This window comes from Lepidochelys olivacea (assembly GCF_965140295.1).
Source record: "Lepidochelys olivacea isolate rLepOli2 genome assembly, chromosome: 13".
NCBI lineage: Eukaryota > Metazoa > Chordata > Testudines > Cheloniidae > Lepidochelys > Lepidochelys olivacea.
This window is the reverse complement of record NC_140423.1, coordinates 25,440,567-25,461,231: the sequence shown is the minus strand read 5'-3', so window position 1 is coordinate 25,461,231 and position 20,665 is coordinate 25,440,567. Positions and strand designations below refer to the sequence as shown.

The 20,665-nt window shown below is 52.3% G+C and overlaps 1 protein-coding gene across 8 annotated transcripts in view; it reads right to left on the bottom strand.

Annotated features, from left to right (window-relative positions):
- EPB41L1 (erythrocyte membrane protein band 4.1 like 1) overlaps positions 1-20,665 on the bottom strand; it is a 152,007-nt gene that overhangs the window by 18,791 nt on the left and 112,551 nt on the right. For 3 of the 8 annotated variants that reach the window (XM_084645238.1, XM_084645231.1, XM_084645232.1), the window contains exons 12-16: positions 17,581-17,756; positions 15,043-15,197; positions 13,021-13,056; positions 10,671-10,862; positions 8,233-8,331 (exon numbers count right to left, since the gene is read on the bottom strand). In XM_084645238.1, coding sequence (XP_084501364.1) covers positions 8,233-8,331; positions 10,671-10,862; positions 13,021-13,056; positions 15,043-15,197; positions 17,581-17,756 — 658 coding nt within the window. The remainder of the gene's footprint in view (positions 1-8,232; positions 8,332-10,670; positions 10,863-13,020; positions 13,057-15,042; positions 15,198-17,580; positions 17,757-20,665) is intronic. The other 5 variants (XM_084645234.1, XM_084645237.1, XM_084645233.1 and 2 more) reach the window with 4 other exon arrangements.

Genomic DNA, 20,665 nt, shown 5'->3' with positions numbered 1-20,665 from the left:
TGTCTCTTGCATGAGTGTCCAGTTTCACACTTGCTGGTTCCTCTTTTGCTGCTGTTTTTTTGGCTTTCCCTACCGCAATGTCCACTTTTGATAAGCTCACACTTGTTTGCTCCTCTGAAGTACCTGCACGTGCGTCTTCTTTCTTGGTTCCAATAGCTTTCTCTAGAGCAAGCTCTTCCAGCCTAGAAGTTTCTCTCTCTACAAATACCCAATGCTCTGAACCCTGTATTGCAATTTGAGCAAGAAGAGTTAGCATCAAACATACTTTACCTAAATAGCTGATCACTGTTTAGTTAAGTAACGAAGGCTGCATTGACTAAACCATTATTACTCATGCAACAACTGATGCAGATGTGTGTACAAAGGAGCTGGCAAGTAACCAAATGATAGCAGGTATTGAAATCTAGGGGCCTGATCTTGTGTAACTGGTGCTGAAGTCAATGGAAGAGAGGGTGCTTAGCTTTTTAATGAGTCGGACCCCGAGCCCTTTTTGAATGCTCGGGACCAAATTCTACTCTCAGCTACAGCTGATCAATTTCTTTTTTCAAAATTTGCAATTTCACTGGGGGGGAGGGGTCTAACTTATCCGCTGATATATTAGTGAAACCATCACCATGTTTTTTGAATGGCTGTAGAACAGAACTGGTTGAAAGATGCTGAAATTCGAAATTTCAGCATTTTTCACTGACATTTTGAATTTGGATGAAAAACAGGATGAAATTTTCTAGAAAATGTTCACGAAAATTTTGCCCCATTTTTCAAGCAGCTGACCTATGCCCACGCACTCTGACTGCAACAGAGTCATGTCAGATTGACACGGGGTAAGCAAGGAGAGAATCTGACCCATACTCAGCTCTGTCAGCATTCTACAGCTCTGACTGGTTCCAAAGCCAATCAAAGTTTCGTAGAACTTCACAGGGGATTTTCAAAGGAGAATTAGGTACAGTCCTTTATGTATAGTGAGAATGTTTTTAACAATGCTAGAAATCTCTGATTTCCTCTCAATCCCTGATTTTTGCCACAGCTGTTTGCTAGAAAGCATCACATCTGTTCAAGAGCATTTGTGTCTCTGCTAATTCATCTGTCTATAGAGCCCCTTCTCCTTTGAGATCGAGCCCACCACCCAGTTAGCACAGGTCTGCGACCCTGAGTCAGTTCCCAAATTTGTGGTCCCATGATACCACCACTTCTTAGACATCCTTGACACCCGTGGAGAGTTTGGCATTGGCACACCAAGTCACATGAGCATGGACTGCTGTTAGATCTTCCCCTAATTTCCCAGCTCTCCAGACAAACCTGATCAGAGGGAACAATTTATCTGAGTTTCCAGCAATTCAGGAAGGGGCCCATCACAAAATACAATCTAGAAAAACAAGGATTCAGGTCACAACAGCTGGTATAGCTACCAACACTGCAGCAAGGACCAAGAACAGCAGTACAACAATCTACAGTATACTGCAAAAAGGCAGCATCCTGCAGCAGGGACATTGAAAGATATTTGCTATTCAACCCCATGCATCTAGACTGAAGAGATCTGTTGCTACACAGTGGAGTGGGCTGCCAGATCATTATTAATTATTAATATAATTAGTATACAGGCACCACATTTTACACTTTTCATGTCACAGGACAGCTAAAAACTTTACAAGCTACATACACACAGCATTGCTGGAGTTCAGCCATTGCTAGGGTGGAAGGTGGGGGATCATAGAATCATAGGACTGGAAGGGACCTCGAGAGGTATTCTAGTCCAGTCCTCTGCAACCAAGGCAGGAGTAAGTATTATCGAGACCATTCCTGACAGGTGTTTGTCTAACCTTTTCTTAAAAATAACCCACTGGAACGCAACAGCAAGAGGATGGGAATTTTCTTCAACAGGAAAGTCAAGCTAACTGTCTACTCCGATATCATGGGATTTGTACCGCTCGCCCAGAGCAGCCAGGACTTTAGGGTGTGTTTATTTAAAGCTCTCACTTGGTATGTAGTCTCTAATGACACTAGAATACTACTTTGCTGGAGCACATCAGAACAGAGAGTGGATTGAGTTGCAACTGAATCAAAACTGCAGCATCGTCATGCAGCAACTGGTTTGCTAGGGCTCAGTGTAGCATGCTGCAGGGAGCCCGTGCGGGGATATGGATTGTACTGTAGTATATTCCCAGCACAGTACACTGTGGGACAGAGAGACAGCATACCCTAGGGCGGCCTGCTGTAGAAGACGGTGTCTCTGAAGGCTGACCATGCTGATTTTCTGCAGCACAAAACAGCAAATTTCAGCACCAAAGGATTTGCAGTTGGCTGCACTGCTCCTCTTCCAATAGAGAAAAGAGTGAGTTGGAAAGAGACCTGAACTAAAATGAGCAGAAACTACTGTATCCACCAAAGCCCTGGGTACCGGCGGGCACTGATGGGGGCGGGGGAGTTAGCACTGGGTGTTCGTGTTGAACTGTGCACAACTTAGTCATGTGGTGTCATTCAGCGCAGAAGGTGGAAACATCAGTCCCAAATACTAACTGCAGAGAGAGTGAAAGAGAGAGAGAAGAAAACTGCCAAAGAGGAGAGAAAACGAAAAAGGGGAGAGAAAAAAAAAAGGAAGGAGAAAGGAAGAAAATGCTGTATAACGAAAAAGCTGCCAGGGGGACGGGGGAGAGAATAAGAGAGGACTGTTAAATTCAGGGATAATTGAAATGACCAGTGAAAACCCCCAATCCAATGTCCCAGCCCTCTCCCCCAACCTATACATATAAATGGCAGGACCCAAAAGAAAAAGACCTTGGGGATTCTGACCGAGAGAGCTCATTTCTCCCCCTTTATTTGCACCAGTTGGGGCAGTTATACTCCTAGTGAGTTGCCCCCAGAAGTGGGGGGTGGTTTGTGCACTAGAACTCTCCCTTGGGTGTTCTGTCAGAGGAGGCCAGCTTTAAACAGTGGCCGGCCCTAGCTAGAAGAACTGCCTACTTGGAGAATGCCCTGGCTCAGTGTGTCTCCTGGGCACACGCTCCTCTGCCCTGCTGCCTGGCTGGTGTTGGGACTTTCAGGAAGCTCCTCCTGCAGGCAGTCCAAGGCAGAGAAGTCAGGCTCGATTGGGCCATGTAGCAGGAGGCAGCTGGGGCCAGACGTGGACTAGTTAGAAGGTCACTCAACCGTCTCATTAGGAGAGAAGCAAATGAGATACTTAGAGGAGGAGGAGATACCAGCAGCCAGGGGAGAGAGAACTGGAGCTGGCAAGTCCAAAGTAGCTTGAACAATGGATCTTCTTTCAGTGGCAGGTGCTGCCACTCTTGGCATGAATGGCAGAAGGATTTTGCAGCTGTGCTTTGGTCACCATGAATTCCTCAGTGAAGACAGATCTGGCTAAAAAGGAGGTAAAACAACAACCCCAGTGGAGAGCCCTGGGCCCCATGAGCCAACCTGTGTGAAGACGATCAATGGCTCCTCTCTGGCTACAGATAAGGCTGTCAGATACCTCCATGGCCCCCTTCTCTGGCGACTGGGAGGGTGGCATGAGAAGCAGAGGGATCTGGTCAGACCAGGTTGCACGACCTCACCAACTCAGTGTACAAAAGGACCCGCTTGTTCTTTTCCCCTCAGTCATCTCCAGCGTGTCGGCCATCTGCCTAGGCCCAACTGGACTGAGAGAAAAGAGCTAGTCTGACCGGAGCTCTGGAAAGCTGAGGGGAGAACAAGTCGCTCATTCTCATTCCTGAGACAACCTGCGGTGTCGCTCTGCGGGCCTACTGGCATCCCCATTTAGCTGGAGATGAAGCCTTGCTAATCAGACCATGTTTAGTTGCCTGGCTGTTGCCTCAGACCCCAGCACCACAGAGAAAGTGGCATCTGGCCCCTGAAGTGTTCCTTACAAACAGCGTGAACCCCAAGAATTACATCCTGTAAAAGGTTTCAGAGTAACAGCCGTGTTAGTCTGTATTCGCAAAAAGAAAAGGAGTACTTGTGGCACCTTAGAGACTAACCAATTTATTTGAGCATGAGCTTTCGTGAGCTACAGCTCACTTCATCGGATGCATGCCGTGGAAACTGCAGCAGACTTTATTTATACACAGAGAATATGAAAAAATACCTCCTCCCACCCCACTGTCCTGCTGGTAATAGCTTATCTAAAGTGATCATCAGGTGGGCCATTTCCAGCACAAATCCAGGTTTTCTCACCCTCCACCCCCTCACACAAATTCACTCTCCTGCTGGGAGGGGGGTGAGAGAACCTGGATTTGTGCAGGAAATGGCCCAACTTTATTATCATGCACATTGTGTAAAGAGTTGTCACTTTGGATGGGCTATCACCAGCAGGAGAGTGAATTTGTGTGAGGGGGTGGAGGGTGAGAAAACCTGGATTTGTGCTGGAAATGGCCCACCTGATGATCACTTTAGATAAGCTATTACCAGCAGGACAGTGGGGTGGGAGGAGGTATTTTTTCATATTCTCTGTGTATAAATAAAGTCTGCTGCAGTTTCCACGGCATGCATCCGATGAAGTGAGCTGTAGCTCACGAAAGCTCATGCTCAAATAAATTGGTTAGTCTCTAAGGTGCCACAAGTACTCCTTTTCTTTTATCCTGTAAAAGGGGACTTGGTGGTGGGGGGGGATTGTGGGAGGAAGAGAATCCAGTTTCAACTGGCCTTAAAATTGAAGGCTCCAAATGATTTCCCTGAATACACGGTGGACTTGGACATTTGACTCCACAGAGAGAAGGAGAGGGGGGACAGTATGGAGCACTATGGCAGGGGGCCTCCATCCATTTCTTAAACACACTCCAAACTAAAGAACTCGGTGTCACCCATTCAGAGCCTGGATTTCACAAGGACAAAGCCACAGCAGCCATACATCAAACCCTCAACTCACAGCCATAAACACTTGGAATTAAATAGAGAACAAAACTTGAAATCAATCCAGCTCTGCACTGGAGTGTTTCAAATCACCAAATGCTTCCAACAATCAGAGTGAAAGATTACAGTGCTAAATGCACTCCATGCTTTTATGGCCCCCCCATTCGTGCTGGGTTTTTAATTTTTTTCAAAATAAACTCTATGACGGAAGTTTTGCTTCCAAGCTCCATTTCCATGCTAGGAGTGCACAGAGCTAGCAAGAGTGGACACATTTCATAAAAAACCAACCCACAGCATGGGGACGCAGAGGAACACACCTCAGATGGGGGAAAGCTGCCATGCAGCCTGTATCGTAATCTGATCCGCCTCTCCTGGGGTGATCAGACCATTTCAGTGCAAACCTGCTTGAACGATAATGATTCTAGCCCTGATTCCCCATGGTGTAACTCCACTGTTATGCTGGTAACGTCACTGAAATAAAAGGTGCCAAACTGGAGTAAGGCAGTGGCAGATCAGGTCCTTTTGCTAATAAAAGCCACTGGCCCACTGCGTTTCAACAGCTTTCTATTAGCTAGCTATTGTTCAAACAGCCACCAAATCCAGACGTGAGGCCCACGTTCCCAAAGGACTGCACTTGCCTCTTTGCCAGTGCATCCTTTTGGCATATTGAACCCCCTGCACTTGCCTGGCCAGAGCTACCTGCTTTGCACAAATTCACTATGTACAGTTAGCAAGGTCTTTGGAAGGCGTTGCCCCTGTGGTTTACTGGACAGCAAGTGCCAGGATTTTAAGGAGCTGTTTCCAGTGGGCCGTTGTGATGAGTCCTATATTGCAGACCTCTGCCTTGGTGTGCTGTTCTGAATGAGCAGGGATGGGGGAACTCTTGACTTAAACGCTTTTGCAGTTGGTGAGCTGGATACAGACACAATTATGTACAAGTCTGCGGAGCAGGGTGGGGGAAAATCCGGAGCATTGTTCGGATAATCAGATGCAGGACTAACTGGTGTGAGGCATCCGACTGTCCTATCAAAGAGCCCCCAGGGCTCCTGAGAGCACCAGAAATTCAGCCCCTTTCCTCTCCAAAACAGGGCTGTTTAATTGCAGCATCTTCTATCCTACCCTTGTGGGCGCCTCTGCAACTGCACTTTGTTACATCAGACCCTGCTTTCGGCTCTGTCCTCACCCTGGCTCGAACTGCACGAGAAACAATCAGATTTAGAAAGAGCTGGCAAGCATTGGGCTCCCAACGTATTTTTCCAACACAGTTGTTCACAGAGGATAGGACGTTTTACCAGCCATGCTGGCCCATGGGGGGCTAATCTAGGGTGCACTTTCTCAGCAGGGTTATTGGTAACCACATTGGGGTGGATGCAAAGCAGGCTGCAACTGTGCTAGGTTGTAGTAGGGTTTGCAAACAATCCCAAAGCAGTTACAAGCTGCCAGGTCCACCAGGAGATAACTGAGTTAAGGGATAGCATCCCAAGGCTCCCTGTCGCACAACCATATCTTAACAGGGTGCAAAGGCCCCAGGGTCCCCTCTCCCTCTCCTGGCTCCAAGCACTGACAGCCTCACATCTTCCCCCCTCATCGAGGTAGGTTAATCAGAACATGTCTCTCAGCTCCCCTTTGGATCCATCTAGGTGGCAGAAATCACCATGTTTAAGCACGGCTCTGCCCCAACCAAGCTAGAATCTGATTCACTCTCCCCTGTGTGGACAGAGCAAACTCACATTGGGGGAACCAGGTTGAAGCCTAGTTTTCTTCCGCCTAGTGGAAAATTCCACGGTAATATTCCCCCCCATGCACATCCCACCTCGCCATACTAAGAAATCGATACCACAAGAAACATAAAGAGCAAAGGCACCGACAGACTCATTTCCCTCCCAGAAGGGCAAACACCTGAGAGCGAGGGCATACTGGATTCCACAGAGGCACTCACTCCACTGCATGTGGGGAGGGGGCTCTTTTATGAGGGTTTAATATGGGTATAAACCAAATATTTCAGAAGCATCCACTGAATTGCGGGTGAAAGGCCAATGGCTTGATTATGCACTGTGCCGAGAGGCAGCAGCTCCATTTAAGGTGAAGAGACAGGAGCTCTGGTCCTCTGGAAATCAGGCCCCAATATGGGGTAGCAGCAGGCTCTACCTCGCAGGGGTGTTGTGAGGGTAACTATCTAGGTGATGGAGGCCATCTAACTACCTAAAAAGACAGACAGTAACTGCTCTGAGTTGTATTCTGTTCTATACCACGCCCATCACCATGGTATCTGAGCTCCTAAACTGTGAGGCACTCCAAATTAATGGACCCTTGAAGAATGATGGGCATAGCCCCATACGTTCCTATAAGACCCTTCATCCAGAAGGGTCCCACTGTGCTTCACAAATGGTGGGCCAAACCCTAGGGTCCTTGCTCAGATTTTACTTTGGCAAACCCCCTTTTCAGGAACGGAAGCTTTGCCTGAGTGAGGACTGTGAAAAAACAGTATCCGCAAGTGTCTGCCCACTATACATCACTTCCCTCATCACCCAACTGGACCTATCTCCAGGGAGCAGGGCAGCAGCTGGTTAAAAGCACATAGCAACAACCCTACCCAACCATTTAGGATAGGAGGTGAAGAAAGCCATCACAACCAAATGCAAACGCAGCGGAGCTTTAAGTGGGTAGGATGTCCCGTAATTACCCAAAATGGACTTTGGCCAGCACACCAGGATTAGCACCTCCTCTATGGAGAAAAACACTCAGGGATCATCAGGGAAAAGTGGTCTGCACCTCAGATTTACATCTCTGAGGAGACAGAGCAGCTCCAGCATAGCACCTAGCTCTGTCTACCTCTATACTGACTTAAAGAGAACCATCTCCTGATTGAATTACCAGCACCACCTCCTGCTGCACCTTGGTTTTCCTTGGAGGGCTCGGCTCCCAGCCAAGAACTGACTAGACCCAACCCTGCTTAGATTACGAGTTTCAACACCACAGCTCTAGGTGGTATAAAGGAAGAACTGCTCAGCCTCGCTGCTTGGTTTCTCTCACCAACACCACAGCCAAACCAGTATTTTCTAAGACAACGTAAAGAGGCTCCCAGATCAGTATTGATGACTAACCCTGCTCCAGAGATCAGTGCTGGACCTGTCTATGCCTTTAATCCTCCACACACACACCCTTATCACTCAGTTACCATGGGAGAACCAGTTCAGAATATGCCCCGTTAGCAGTTGACTGGCTGCCCATGCATGGCTGGTGCATTGGCAGGAAATCTTCCCAGGGGCCCTGAGGTGAATTACGCAAGGGGCTACAAACGGAGACTGCTTGGCAATGGCTGTCCAGTAAACAAACAGAGACAAAGAGTGGGTGGGGGAAAGAGAGAGAAATGGAAAGGCTGATGATAACCTCAGGAGAAGAGGCAAGACTTTTCTGGGTGAAAGACTCCATGGATAAGGCAGCTCCATGCTCAGCTGAAAACTCCTCTAGGAAATCCTCTTCCATCCTCTGTTTCAGCAAGGGAAGCCCGAGCACCCACAGCCAGGGGGGGGAAGGGGAGAGAGAGAGAGAGAGAGAGAGAGAGAGAATGAGAACGAATGAATAAATGACCAAATGAATGAATGACGGTCATGAATATTCCAGCTCTGCAGTCCCCAGCTGGGGCTTTGTGCTTTCTCCATTTGTTTAAAAATCTCATCCTTGCCCACTGCCAGTAAGACTGCAGACCTGCTGAGCGATGCACTCCTTCCTGCTGACCTCAGCTGCCCCGCGGCCTGCCCGCCAGCCTGAGCCCCGGCACAGGGCGATCTAGCCCAGCACCCACCAGGCAGTGTCAAGGCTGAGCGCCAGAGAGGCTGATCTGCAGGTAGTTACTCCCACACCAGTGACAAGCACTCCCACCCTCACAGCTACAGAACCCTCTCTCCGACAGGTACAATGGACCAGGGTGCCTGCCCCTCTGAGGGCCAGAAGCCTGAGGCTAGGCAGCCCTCCTCACTCCTCCGATCCAGCTGAGAAGGGGATGGGGTTTCCCTTAAAGAGCTGCGGGAAGCTGCAGGGAGAGGGGGGCTATAGGAGAAGCCAGGCTTCCGCGGTACCCCCCAAGGAAGGGAGATACCAGGTGGAAGCTGCGGGTAGAAGGCCCCACTTGGAAGTTTTGCTTTCTGTTCATGGTGGTTTGGAGGCAAGGGATAACGACTGGGTATGGCTGATAGTTCCCCAGGCTGGCAAGGCTGCCAGTTTATTGCCCCCGTCCTCTCAGTCACCCTCACTGCTGAGCCACCCTGACTAGGTGCCAAAACCCGCCCCCACACACCCCAGTGACAGGATCAGCCGGAGATCAGCACTACGGTATGAGGAGCCCACGTCAGAGGGATCTCAGGCCATAAAACCTCCTTAGCCTGTGTTAAACGCCCGTGTCCCTTACCCCCCTGCTGCTCTACAGCCTCAGTCAGCTGAGAGACAGCAATGGGCCTGCCTCACGGTCCTGGCAACTCCAGTATGAGGCGTGCCCCGGCAACTTGCTCAGAGAACCCTTCCGCATCTCCAGGTCAAAGAGCTGGGGACCACCAGCCCCATTATGGCTACGAGCAGTACTGATACAGCTCCACAGATGTGCACGGCACTGTACAAAGCACAGATCTGGCAGCCAATCCAAGATAAAGGGGGCCCTGCAGCCGGGGCAGGGAGCGGGACAGAGAGAGGGCCTTGCCATTTAGATGCTGCTCAGGTCTTCTGTCCTCAGCCAGGAATTGAGGGAGTCAATGCTCAAAGCTAACAGCAGGTGGCATCCTTTACCAACAAAGCCCAGATGCCTGCTGTGGCTTTTCACCCATGTCTTGGTTGAAACAGCCAGTCTCCCGCTCCCAGCTCACCCACCCAATCCACCTCAAGCTGCTTCTCCACAGGTGAATGTCCAAGCCATTGCCCAGCAGAGCACAGTGCTCACTGATTTCACCTGCCCTTCCTCATCTCTGGCTCACAGCCCCAGTGGGGGGTAGCTCAACATGCTGCGGTATCTGCAGCCCCATTCCCCTAACGCCGCAAGGGGCTGTGTACAAGATGCCAGGACTGCAGAGCCATCTCCAGAGCTCCCCTGCAGACAGAACAGAGCATCAACCAGAAAGCACAGTCTGTGAGGCCTGCCACATCCCACTCCCAGCACTTCTGGAGCAGTGAGGGCCGGAAACCCTCAACATCAGCCAGAAGCAGCCAGACTCTCCCCTGCCTACCCCAGCGAGCCCAGAGGACCCACTTCTCAGCTCCCTGTCACGCATGGTGGACGTATGGAGAATCTAGCACAGAGCTGCACTCTGGCACCACAGACAGCTCAGCCGGCATTATGCGCTCACTTCCCTCCACGCTGCAAGCACGGGGAGATCGGCCATGGAGAGTCCTCAGGCCTGACTCCTCCGTAGCATCCCTGAAGCAAGCAGAGAAGCCATCACGATAGGAAGGACGAGGTAAGACACCCAACAGGGGTTCCAGATAGGACCACTGGCTCCAGCCATGGGGTGGGCTACACAACCCACTCCCCTGGCTGGAGCAATGGAGCCATGTTGGCCAATCCCTGCATGAGATGGAGGTTGGGCTTTAGTCCTCACTCAAATGTCTGAGCGTGGCACTTCCTGTGGTGTCGGGGGGTAAGCACTGCCAAAGGCTAGGGAAGAGGTCAAATCCACAGGCCAACCCAGGGCCGCTGCCATATGCACACCCTCCACTGAACTCTTTCCTGGGTGGCACAGAGCACAGGGACCCCGGGGCACCAATTATACTCGCCTCCCACCAAACCACAGACACAAATCAACAGAAAACCCCCTTCACAAAACTGACAGGACAGAACGAACCTCACTGGCCTTCTCCGGGGTCCCCTTTGGCGTCTCATCCTCATTCTTGGGTGAGGAAGAGGCTGGTGATGAAGGCAGCCTCCTGTCCCGGTCCCTGTGAACTAGCTTGCTGTTGGGCTCCTTCAGCGTCCTCTTCAGCTCGTTGATGCTGGCCTGGTGCTTTAGCAAAACATCTTCTGGTTTGTCTAAAAACTTTGGGAGGGAGACGGGAAGGTAACTAGCGAGGCAGAGATCGGATCGCTGTGGGAAAGGGAGGGCCTGCTTCATGCTGAGCCTGAATGTGGGTTCTCAAGAGCCAAATGTGCCGGGAATCACCCCGCAGACTAGGGCAGCTCCAGGGAACAGCTGAAAGTGACCAGCAGAACTTACACGTACTTCCTGGTACTCATCAATGTACCCCTTTCCCATCCTAAAGCCCAGGTCCCTGGGATCCAAATGTAGGGTCAGGGTGATCCTAGATGATACTCAGTAGTAGTAGAACGGTGGGACTCAAAGGGGAGTCACCTCCATTCCAGTCATCTATAGTCTCTACTAGATTCTACTGGCCTCTGTTGATTTCTGCTGGAGGGTCATCATGCCTCAACACCCCTTAAGTCAGTAGGCCAGATCTGTTCCAATCTATTGTACAGAGTTGCCAGTTGGAACCAGTTGAAAATGTTCTACTGGACTTTCCATAAGGCTTCCCTGGAACTGGATTCTGGCGATTGGTCCAAACTTGGATTTGGCCCTCCCGCGAGTGCTACGGTGTCTAGAGGTTTGGGTTTGGCCCATTATAAAGATAAGGGTTCAGGGGTGTTCAGGTCCACGCACCGATTCAGGCCCTATCTTTATAGCAGACCCAATCCTTTCCATGACATCGTGAGGGTTGTGAGACCCCCTATTTCTGTACTAGGGATGGGCGAACCCATTCAAAAAGAAGAAGAACCAACTCCAATTTTTGCCCCGAACTCAAACCTGTTTGGAGGTTCAAAAAGGTTCAGATAAACTTCTTCCTTGCCCTTACTTTGAGTTCCTGTAGCAGCCTGTACATTTCTGGGTTCTGTGCAGGAGTCAAGAGGCCTGAGAAAGGCCCTTCTCATGAGAAGTCCAGCCAACTTTGCAGACCCAAGAGGCTTACAGAAGTTTAGGATAAGAATCCAAAACGTTATCTGCATCCTAGACCCAGCCATTCTGAAGTTCGCCGATCACTAGCACAAGGTGTTACTGGGGTGCACATGACAGCAATGGAGAATGGCACATGCAGAGAGGAATGAGGGATGAGACAGACCATGGAGGGAACAGGATCAGGCACCTGCAGGAGCTGGGAAAATAAACCAACTACCTGGGGCTGAACAGCAGATCGCTTGCCAAAGGGGCTTACCCTTGTGCAGGATATGATGGCAGAGATTTTAGTTAGAGCATCTCTTTGGGAAAGACTCCCCGTCTTGATTTAAAGACCACCACATCCCCATATAAATTGTTCCAAGGGTTAATTACCCTCACAGACCCCTAGCGAAGACTAGGCAATAGCAGCCTGGTTCTGAGCTGACACTGAACCTTGCAATAACCCTCCCTAGCAAGACCCATCTTCCAAGAGCATTATGCACTAGCCCTCATGCTCCCCATTAACTGATGGGTGAAACAGACAGAGAAAGATCTTAAGTGACTTCCTGAAGGCCAGTGCTGGAGCTGGTCCTGGAACTCAGCAGGCCACCTGACCAAAGCGCTCGCTAGGAGAGGAACCCTAGTAACGGTTCAGTTGGCACGAGGGTTTGTATCTGAAATAATGCCTAACGGGGGTGCAGCATCACTCCATGCTGCCCCACGCCTCGCCAGTGGAATTACAGAGCTCAGGTAGGAGCCGCCATGTGGAGTTCTGAGCTAGGCTGGCATGGAGATAACGCTGAAAACTGGAAGTCACGGGGCTGGGGGCTGTGAGTCTTGTTCTGCTCCGTGTGAGGGAGCTGGGGCCCGCAGGAGAGGGTTAGACACAGAAGAGACACGAGGAGAAGACGTAGAGGAGTCAGTAAAGAGCTCAGTAGCCAGGACATCCCAATGGCACGATGACCCGGCTGTAGCGCCATGGGAGGGCTCTTGCTCACACACACAAGGCAAGGAGAGCTGCTTTACTTAGTGGGATAGAAGATGCTGCTTGTGCTTCGGGGAAAGCATCTGTGTGCTTGGCTACGGGGTTTATCTGACAGTTCTCCGGAGTGGAAGGCTCCCCACTGACGCTTGGGTGCATCTTGTATTCCAGTAAATAGGGGACACATTTTATGGGGGGGGGGAAGAGATGGGGTGCTTGTTATTTTAAAGGAGATGGACAATACGATGCACCAATGGGCAGTAAGATGCTCCAGAGAGAGAATACCTCCTGCTTGTGCCTGGGGGTGGTTTCCTGCTCCGGCTGGCAGCAAAGAGAAGGTGAAAGGAACCGGAATGGTCAGTCAAGGGAACTTGTCACATACATCACAGTTCAGTTTAACACAGGACCCTGGGCAATGCCAGGGGCAAAATCAGCAACATAAGCTTCCCCCCAGAGGTACCCTAGCAGTGCCAGCTGGGACTCCTGCAGTGTGAGCTTCCCCACAGCAGTGCCCTAGCAGTGCCAGACAGGACTCCTACGGTGTGAGCTTCCCACAGCGATGCCCTGCTGACACCACTAGATTTCTAGTCACAAACTGATGTGGAGCTTCAGAAAACCCACCTCCCTGTTCAGTGGGAAAGGAGGGCAGGGAGACCTTGAGGGCCAGACCCCTGAGAAGTGGAGATAGAGAGGAGAAGCCACAGGCCTGGATGCCTCCCCTAAGACCCAACTGGTGTCACTAGGATAGTGTACTTCAGTGTGTGTGTGTGTGTGTGTGTGTGTCTGTGACAGCAGGTGTATTTGTAGGTGAGTATCTGGTGTCAACGGCCATCTTTGGGGATGTCTACGTGTGCAGTGTGAGTGTCTGCAAGTGTCTGTGTGCAGTGTAAGTGTGCCTGCGTGTGCAATGCGAGTGTCTGCATGTGCCTGGGTGTGCAGTGCAAGTGTCTGGGTGTGCAGTGCGAGTGCCTGCATGTTCCTGCGTAGGCAGGGTGAGTGTCTGCGGTGAGCGTGCTTGTGTGTGCAGTGCAAGTGTCTGCATGTGCCTGTGCATACAGTGCAAGTATGTGTGTGCCTGCGTGTGCAGTGTAGTGCCTGAGGGTGCAGTGTGAGTGCTTGTGTGTGCCTGCATATGCAGTGTCTGCAGTGATCATGCTTGTGTGTGCAGTGCGAGTGTCTGCGTGTGCAGTGCGAGTGTCTGCGTGTGCCTTCGTGTGCAGTGCAAGTGTCTGCATGTGCCTGCGTGTGCAATGCAAGTGTCTGTGCGTGCAGTGCGAGTGCCTGCGTGAGCGGCGCATGCTTCTGTGTGCCTGGGTGTGCAGTGCGAGTGCCTGCGTGTGCAGTGCGAGTGCCTGCATGTTCCTGCGTAGGCAGTGTGAGTGTCGCGGTGAGCGTGCTTGTGTGTGCAGTGTGAGTGTCTGCGTGTGCCTTCATGTGCAGTGCAAGTGTCTGCATGTGCCTTCGTGTGCAGTGCAAGTGTCTGTGTGTGCAGTGCGAGTGCCTGCGTGAGCGGCGCATGCATCTGTGTGCCTGGGTGTGCAGTGCGAGTGTCTGCATGTGCCTGGGTGTGCAGTGCGAGTGTCTGTGTGGGGAGCGGAGGAGGACTGGGAGAGCAGACAGTGCTTGGTCCATCCCTTGGTCAGGGCTACATGCTGCGGCTGCCTTTCCCGGACCCAGACAGTCCTCTGACCAACTCCGAAATGCTCTGCCTCTCCCCAAAGGCAGCTGCAAGGTGCACTGCACTCTCCAGGTATATCGGAATAGGAGCTACTCCCTGGCCCAGCTTGAGCAGTGCAACCCTGAGGCCAGCAGAACTGCTACGGAGATACCTAGCGATGGGCCTCCTTCCCTGCTGTCACCAAGGAGTCAAGCAGTGCCAGCCCTGGCAGATGCCCTGCGAGACCTCCTGGGAGTCCCGCTGGGAAAGCCCTCCCTGGCCAGCTGTATGGGAGACATCTCATGGGTGAGCCCAAGGTGGATTAACAAAGGCATGAGGCAAGGAAAGGAGGAGAGTCCCCCTTCCTGACATAAGACGGGCAAGCCCGTACCTTGGAGTCCAGGGGATTGGGAGCAGGTATCTCAGGCCAGTGCCAGAGCCTCACAGGGAGGTCTTGGCATCTCCCAGCAGGGAAGGACACCGCTGTGTGACAGACACAGATTGTGGGAGGCAGCCCCTCCCCTCTAGCATCCTGGGCTCCTTCTCTCTCCAGGTGCAGGCTGGGGGTTGCCCTAGCCAATCCATAGAGCGGGCACCCCTCCAAACCAGCCTCCGACACCCTCCTGGTCTCTGCCCAGTGGGTCCTGTACCTTCAGCTCCTTGATTTTCGTCGGGGTCGTCACTTCCTCAAATTCATCCTCCGCCTCGGAGCGTTGCCACCCGCTGTACTCACTGTCCTCGTCCCGCCTCTCGGACCCTGCCCCTCCGTCGTGGTTCTCGCTGACGGAGGCCGGGCGCGAGAACTCTACAGGGTGCAGAGGGGAACACACCGATCACAGGGGTTACAGGTGGAAGAGGACGAGATGGGCCCAGCTGGCCCCACCCCTCCCCCAGCCACAGCCAACGCAGGCCTGGTCCTTACAGATATGCTCGTAGGATTACGGCCAGCCTCGCCTTAAACGTCCCAGGCAACGAGGCTTCCAGCCTTCCCTTGGGAGACAATTCCACAGCCCTCCATGGCCAGGGTACTGCCCTGATGTCCAGGCTACGTTTTCCCTCCCATTCCTCTCCCTCCTTGAGGTATAGACTCTTCACTGACGCCCATTCTCACACCGCTCCGCAGGCCTTGCCGAGCCCGTAATGGGGCTAGCTTAACTCATCAAGTGAGGTCTGCAAGCGAGGTGAGCGCGCTCAGCTGAAAAAAGCACCTTCCCCCCAGTCGAGGCAAGGCTGTAGGGCCCCCTTTTGCAAGCGGCCACGCCTCACTGACTTCAGCTGGGTCTCACGGAAAGTCTGCAGAATTTAGGCACCTGAATCAGTTAGGCGTAGCAACGCTGAGCAGAGCGATGCCTAAATACCATTAAAAATCTGAGCCCGAGCTGAGTCAGGCAAACTGGACGTGGGTCTGCTACACCTGCACCTCACGTCACCACTTACCCCCCTCTGAAATGAGTATAAAGTGGGTGCTCCCAAATCAGCGTGGGAGGGTTTTACATCCGCTCTGCGCAGGAGTAATTGACCAAGGTGCAGAGCAGAGGTGAATCCGGCCCATTCCCCAAGCATGCAATACCCCAAGCCAGCTGAACACTGGGAGGGGCGCTCAGGAATCAGACTAGTCTGAGGAGGAAAAGGCCTTTTTCAGACCTTGAGTCCACCCTCCAGCTGTGAGCTTTAGCTAAGGAATTCCCGGTGCTCTCTGCTGAACAGACACTAAACAGCCTCTGGGACTTGCCTGGCTGGGCTAGGCCAGATCCTTGCCGTGAGCAGTGTCTGGATTAAATGGTTCCTGCTGAATAGAGGTGGGGGGAAAGGCTGATGTCCTGCCTTGGTCCCTCTCCCTTTACTGCCCTCTTGCTCCCCCGCCATTCTGCAAGCCCCTCGCCCTGCAGCATAAGGGCTGTCGGGGGCGTGGAGGAGTCTGCGAGCAGCTCGTGAGCACAAAGCTCATCAAGGCCCAGGCCTGCCTCTGGCAGGGGGCTTGTCAACTAGCCAGGGCCAGCAGCTGCCTCTAGAATCCCCCCAACCTAGGGGGTCTGCAGATTCCACCCCAGACAGCCCCTGAGAGAAGCTACAGCTGCTGTCATCCATGCAGCTTAGAGAGAGACAGGGGAGGGGAATCAGCAGTGACTGCTGGTCTGGGAAGTGTGCTGGGGATGGGGAGAGGGAGGGGTAAGAGGGATGCAATATGTCAGCATCCTCTGCCCCAGTAAGAGCCAAACACTGCCTGTGAGCGACCAAGGGAGGGGACAGGGTAAGGAGGGAGGAGCTCAGAGGAAGGGTTGGGGGAGAGAAGGCGGCAGTGCTGGTGTTCAGCCTAACTCTGCCTAGGGTGACCAGATGTCCCGATTTTATAGGGACAGTCCCAATCTTTGGGTCTTTTTCTTATATAGGATCCTATTACCCCCCACCCCGTCCCGATTTTTCACATTTCCTGTCTGGTCACCCTAACTCTGCCTATCCATGGGACAGAAAGAACCCAGCACCAAGGGTCCCTCGAGGATCTGAATTTAAAACATTTCCAGTGCCTTGGCAGATCTGCGTGTGTAACACTGACAGATCCCGGTCATCGGGATCGAACCGGGGACCTCTGGAGCTTAGTGCAGGAGCCTCTACCGCACGAGCTAAATTAGCTAAGGCTGTAGAGCGGGGCTCAGAATCTCCCTCTAAGGCGCCACTAGAGGAGACAAAACACCACGCCCAGGTGGCGTGTGGGTTACACATGCACACCTAGCATTGGGGCAGCAAGCGAGGCTGCAGGTCTGGGGCGAGTAGTGATGGGGACATGGGCTGGAATAATAGGGGGGAGGGGCGTGGCTTGCTGTGGGTCAGGACTGGTGTGCACAGGCAGAGGGGGGAGGTGCACTGGCAGATCTGTGGGGAGGGGCTGCGGATCAGGTCTGGGGAGAACTGGCAGAGCTGGGGGAGGGGCCGTGTGTCAGGACTGGGAGAACTGGCAGCGCGGTGGGGGTGACATTTGCATGATTGTGCCTGGCCAGTACCAATCTCCCAGCTTCCTGAGGGCTAACCCCCTGACCCCCAAGAGTCGACGACAGCAGCAGCAGGGAGCTGTGAACTTGCAGTGCCAGAGCCCAGCCGCCCCTCGCCCACACGGCCCCGTAGTCTAAGCCTGTCCTCCCGGCTCCCACCAATGAACCAATCTCCCTCCCCCTCCCCAATTTGGGGCGTACCTCCATCGAGGCTGCGAGACATGGTGTACCGTTTGCTGGAGGAGCGCTCGAAGAAGGGCGCAGGCCGGTCGATCAGGGCACTGGCCTGGCGGGTCTGGGCCTGCGTCCGCCCACTGTAGCGGAACTTAGAGCCCATCACCAGGAAGCCCTTTGGGGGCGGCTCTGGGGACACCAGCCTGCAGGTGGAGGGGGGAGGAAAGCAGAGTGTCATTGGCAGGCCAGCTCCGTTCACAACACGGGGCAGGGACTGATCAACATGGAGACTGGCGGTCAGTGGGGGGGCAAAACCAGGAAAAGACCAAGAGGCATCACCAAACATTGTCATTGCAGGGAGGTTGTTGTTCACTCTGAATCCTAATGGTGGCCATTTCATTGTTTCACTGCAGATCATTTCAGCAGCAACATCCAGCTACCTGGAGGCATGGATGGAAACTATGATTGTAGATGGAGCTCAAATAAAGAGCCACTCTTCCCCCAAGACCTGGGCTCTTAACCCTGCTTCCAGGAACAGTGTTGTCCTGTTAGCAGAACTCCCCAGCCCTCTGCCTCCTTGCTGGTCTCTTTGCCTCCATCTCACTGGCTGTTCCCATCCACTGTACCTCTCCCAAATGGTGAAGGTGCAAATTGCCTCACCCTACATCTCAGTGACTTCAGCATCAAATGTAGAAGGTGAGGGACTGGATGGCAGTGAGGTGAAGTGAGAGTCAAAAAGGCATGTGCCTAAATCAGATGATAATGTGGGGGGCAGGTGCGTATAAATGAGGGGTACTCTGTGTATGGGTGGGGGGAGCAGTGGGCAGGGGAGATACAGGGACTACAGCCAGGAGACATCTTTTCGGCGACACAAACATTTTGCGAATTGGTGTTGCTTTTGTTACGTCCTTCACGTCAAAACAAAAACAAAGGAAAAATTCTGAAAAAAAAAATCAAAACATTTCAATATTTTTCTTGCAAGCGACTTTTCGTTTAGAAATTTCCTTTCATATTATTTAGGAATTTTTTTTAAATGTTAAAAAATGCTCAAAACTGAACCCAACATTCCACTGCAGGGGGAGCAGAATGGCTCCTTCACCCCAAACGGATTTTTTTTTCCCCATTCGCCAAGAATTTTGGAAAAATTCATTTTTGGTTTGACCCCAAACTAATCTTTCCCTCCCCAGCACTGCCAGTGAACCAAACTGTCTCTACTAGAAGCAATCGAGAGCACCGTGGAGACCATGTGCCATGTGTGGGCATTTTTATTTTTTTTTGCCCATCTAAATAAGCAAAGCTCTAAAGGGGCTGCGCTGGCCTCTTGAGGGCTGACACGGCGAATATAGCAGGGCGAAGGGTGGCGCCGTGTGCCTTGATGTATTAAACGCTGGTTTGTCAGCCCTGAAAGCGTGTCAGATGGAGATAAAAGCAGAGACTTGTGCAGCATGAGACCTGGGAAATCCAGCATGGGCATCTCAAGACGCAGGCTCTCTTCCCCAGTCCACGTGCCATCCTGCAAGCGAACTCTTCCCTACACTCCCTGCACTGTCTGTGCAAGTATCAGGGGTCAAGAGTGGCCATGAATTCTGGGAGCTCAACTTGAGAGTCCTGGGGCCAGGTCTGACCAGGCCTTGGGGTTCCTGTGGGTGCGCTTTCTCTGTCAACACCTGATTTGCAGACACAATCAGGGACGGGCATGCCCAAGTGAAAGTGACAGGGGCCCATAATTTTTGTACTCACAACCTCAGTCAGAAATGCAGAGGAGAGCTGAAAATCTGGCCCCTCGAGTCTGGTTATTAGAGGCGTCAAGAGACACTGACCCCAGCTTGATCTGCAGCTGCTCTGAAAATCAGGCTCCAAGGGTCTCAAACTGGGCCTTCAAAATTGGTGGCCTCTTGAAAATCAAGGCCTCAGTCTTCAGTGCAGCCAGCTGCAGGGACCCTGCAGTTACTAGTCTGGAGCTGGAAGGCTTGTGGGGGGGCAGAAGGCGAGGAATCCTGGCCCCTGTGAAGCCAATGGCAAAACTCCTGCAATGAGGCCAGGGCCTCAGATGCAATGGTTGTAAAAAACAGTCTAAAGGACACGTTGTCTCTGTTTAGAATTCGAGCTCTGGAAACCATGCGGAGCACCAGCCAGGCACAGACTGGCAGGTAAAAAAGCAGAAGACTCCAGAGTGAGCATAAGTATTGCCATGGCAGAGCAGAGCAAACAGCAAAGACCTGGCCTGAGTGCAGCTGTCCCAACCCGCACAGGATGCAATTTACTGCCATGCAGAAACTGAGCCCATCAGCAGATTCTTTTACATATTAGACCCAGGAAAACTCTCCATTAACGCAAGGAAAAGATGGCCTTGTGGGTGAGGCACCAGATTGCAATTCAGGACATCAGGGCTCTATTCCTGCCGCTGCTACAGACTCACCGTGTGACCTTGGTCAAGTCACTTAACCTCCAGGAGTGCCCTGGTTTCCCCATCTATGAACTAAAGATGCTGATGCTTCCCAACTGCACAGGGGTGCTGTGAGCTGCTGTGATGACAGAATATAGGTAGCTAGACAAGACCACCAAACATCAGACAATGCAGAAGGTCAGGTCCCCACAGAGCTGGAAGGGAGATACGCATCTCCAGGCGGCTTTTCTTTCTCTGAAACCCTTAGTGATGACAGCATTACGGTTACAGTGTGTTCCTCACGGCAGTCTGCTTGGATTCCCCTTGTACGAAGCAGGGCAATTGGGACCCCGCTCTGCAGGGCACAGGGATCTCTCTGCTTGGGTTCAGCTGGAATATGCCATGGTTTGGCTGGGCGAAGCCAAGCCAGAGTGCAGTTTCTGTAGTTGGGCAGCTCCCAGGGATATCAGGTAGGGAGGACCATGGAGCTCAGGCTGAAAGCAGGCCAGGGAGAGAGTGCTGGGAGGCCCAGAGACTACCCCTCCCCACGTGGGGCAGAGGGGAGAGAGGTATCAACAGGGCAAAGGCAGCTGAGGGGGAGCACTAAGGAGACAGACCACTGCCCTCCCTCCATGCGGATTCCCCGTGGGGCATTAATGAAGAACATCTCCCCCTGTGAAAAGCACAAGGAGGGCAGGAACGGACAGCACACCCCGCCTCCTCTCT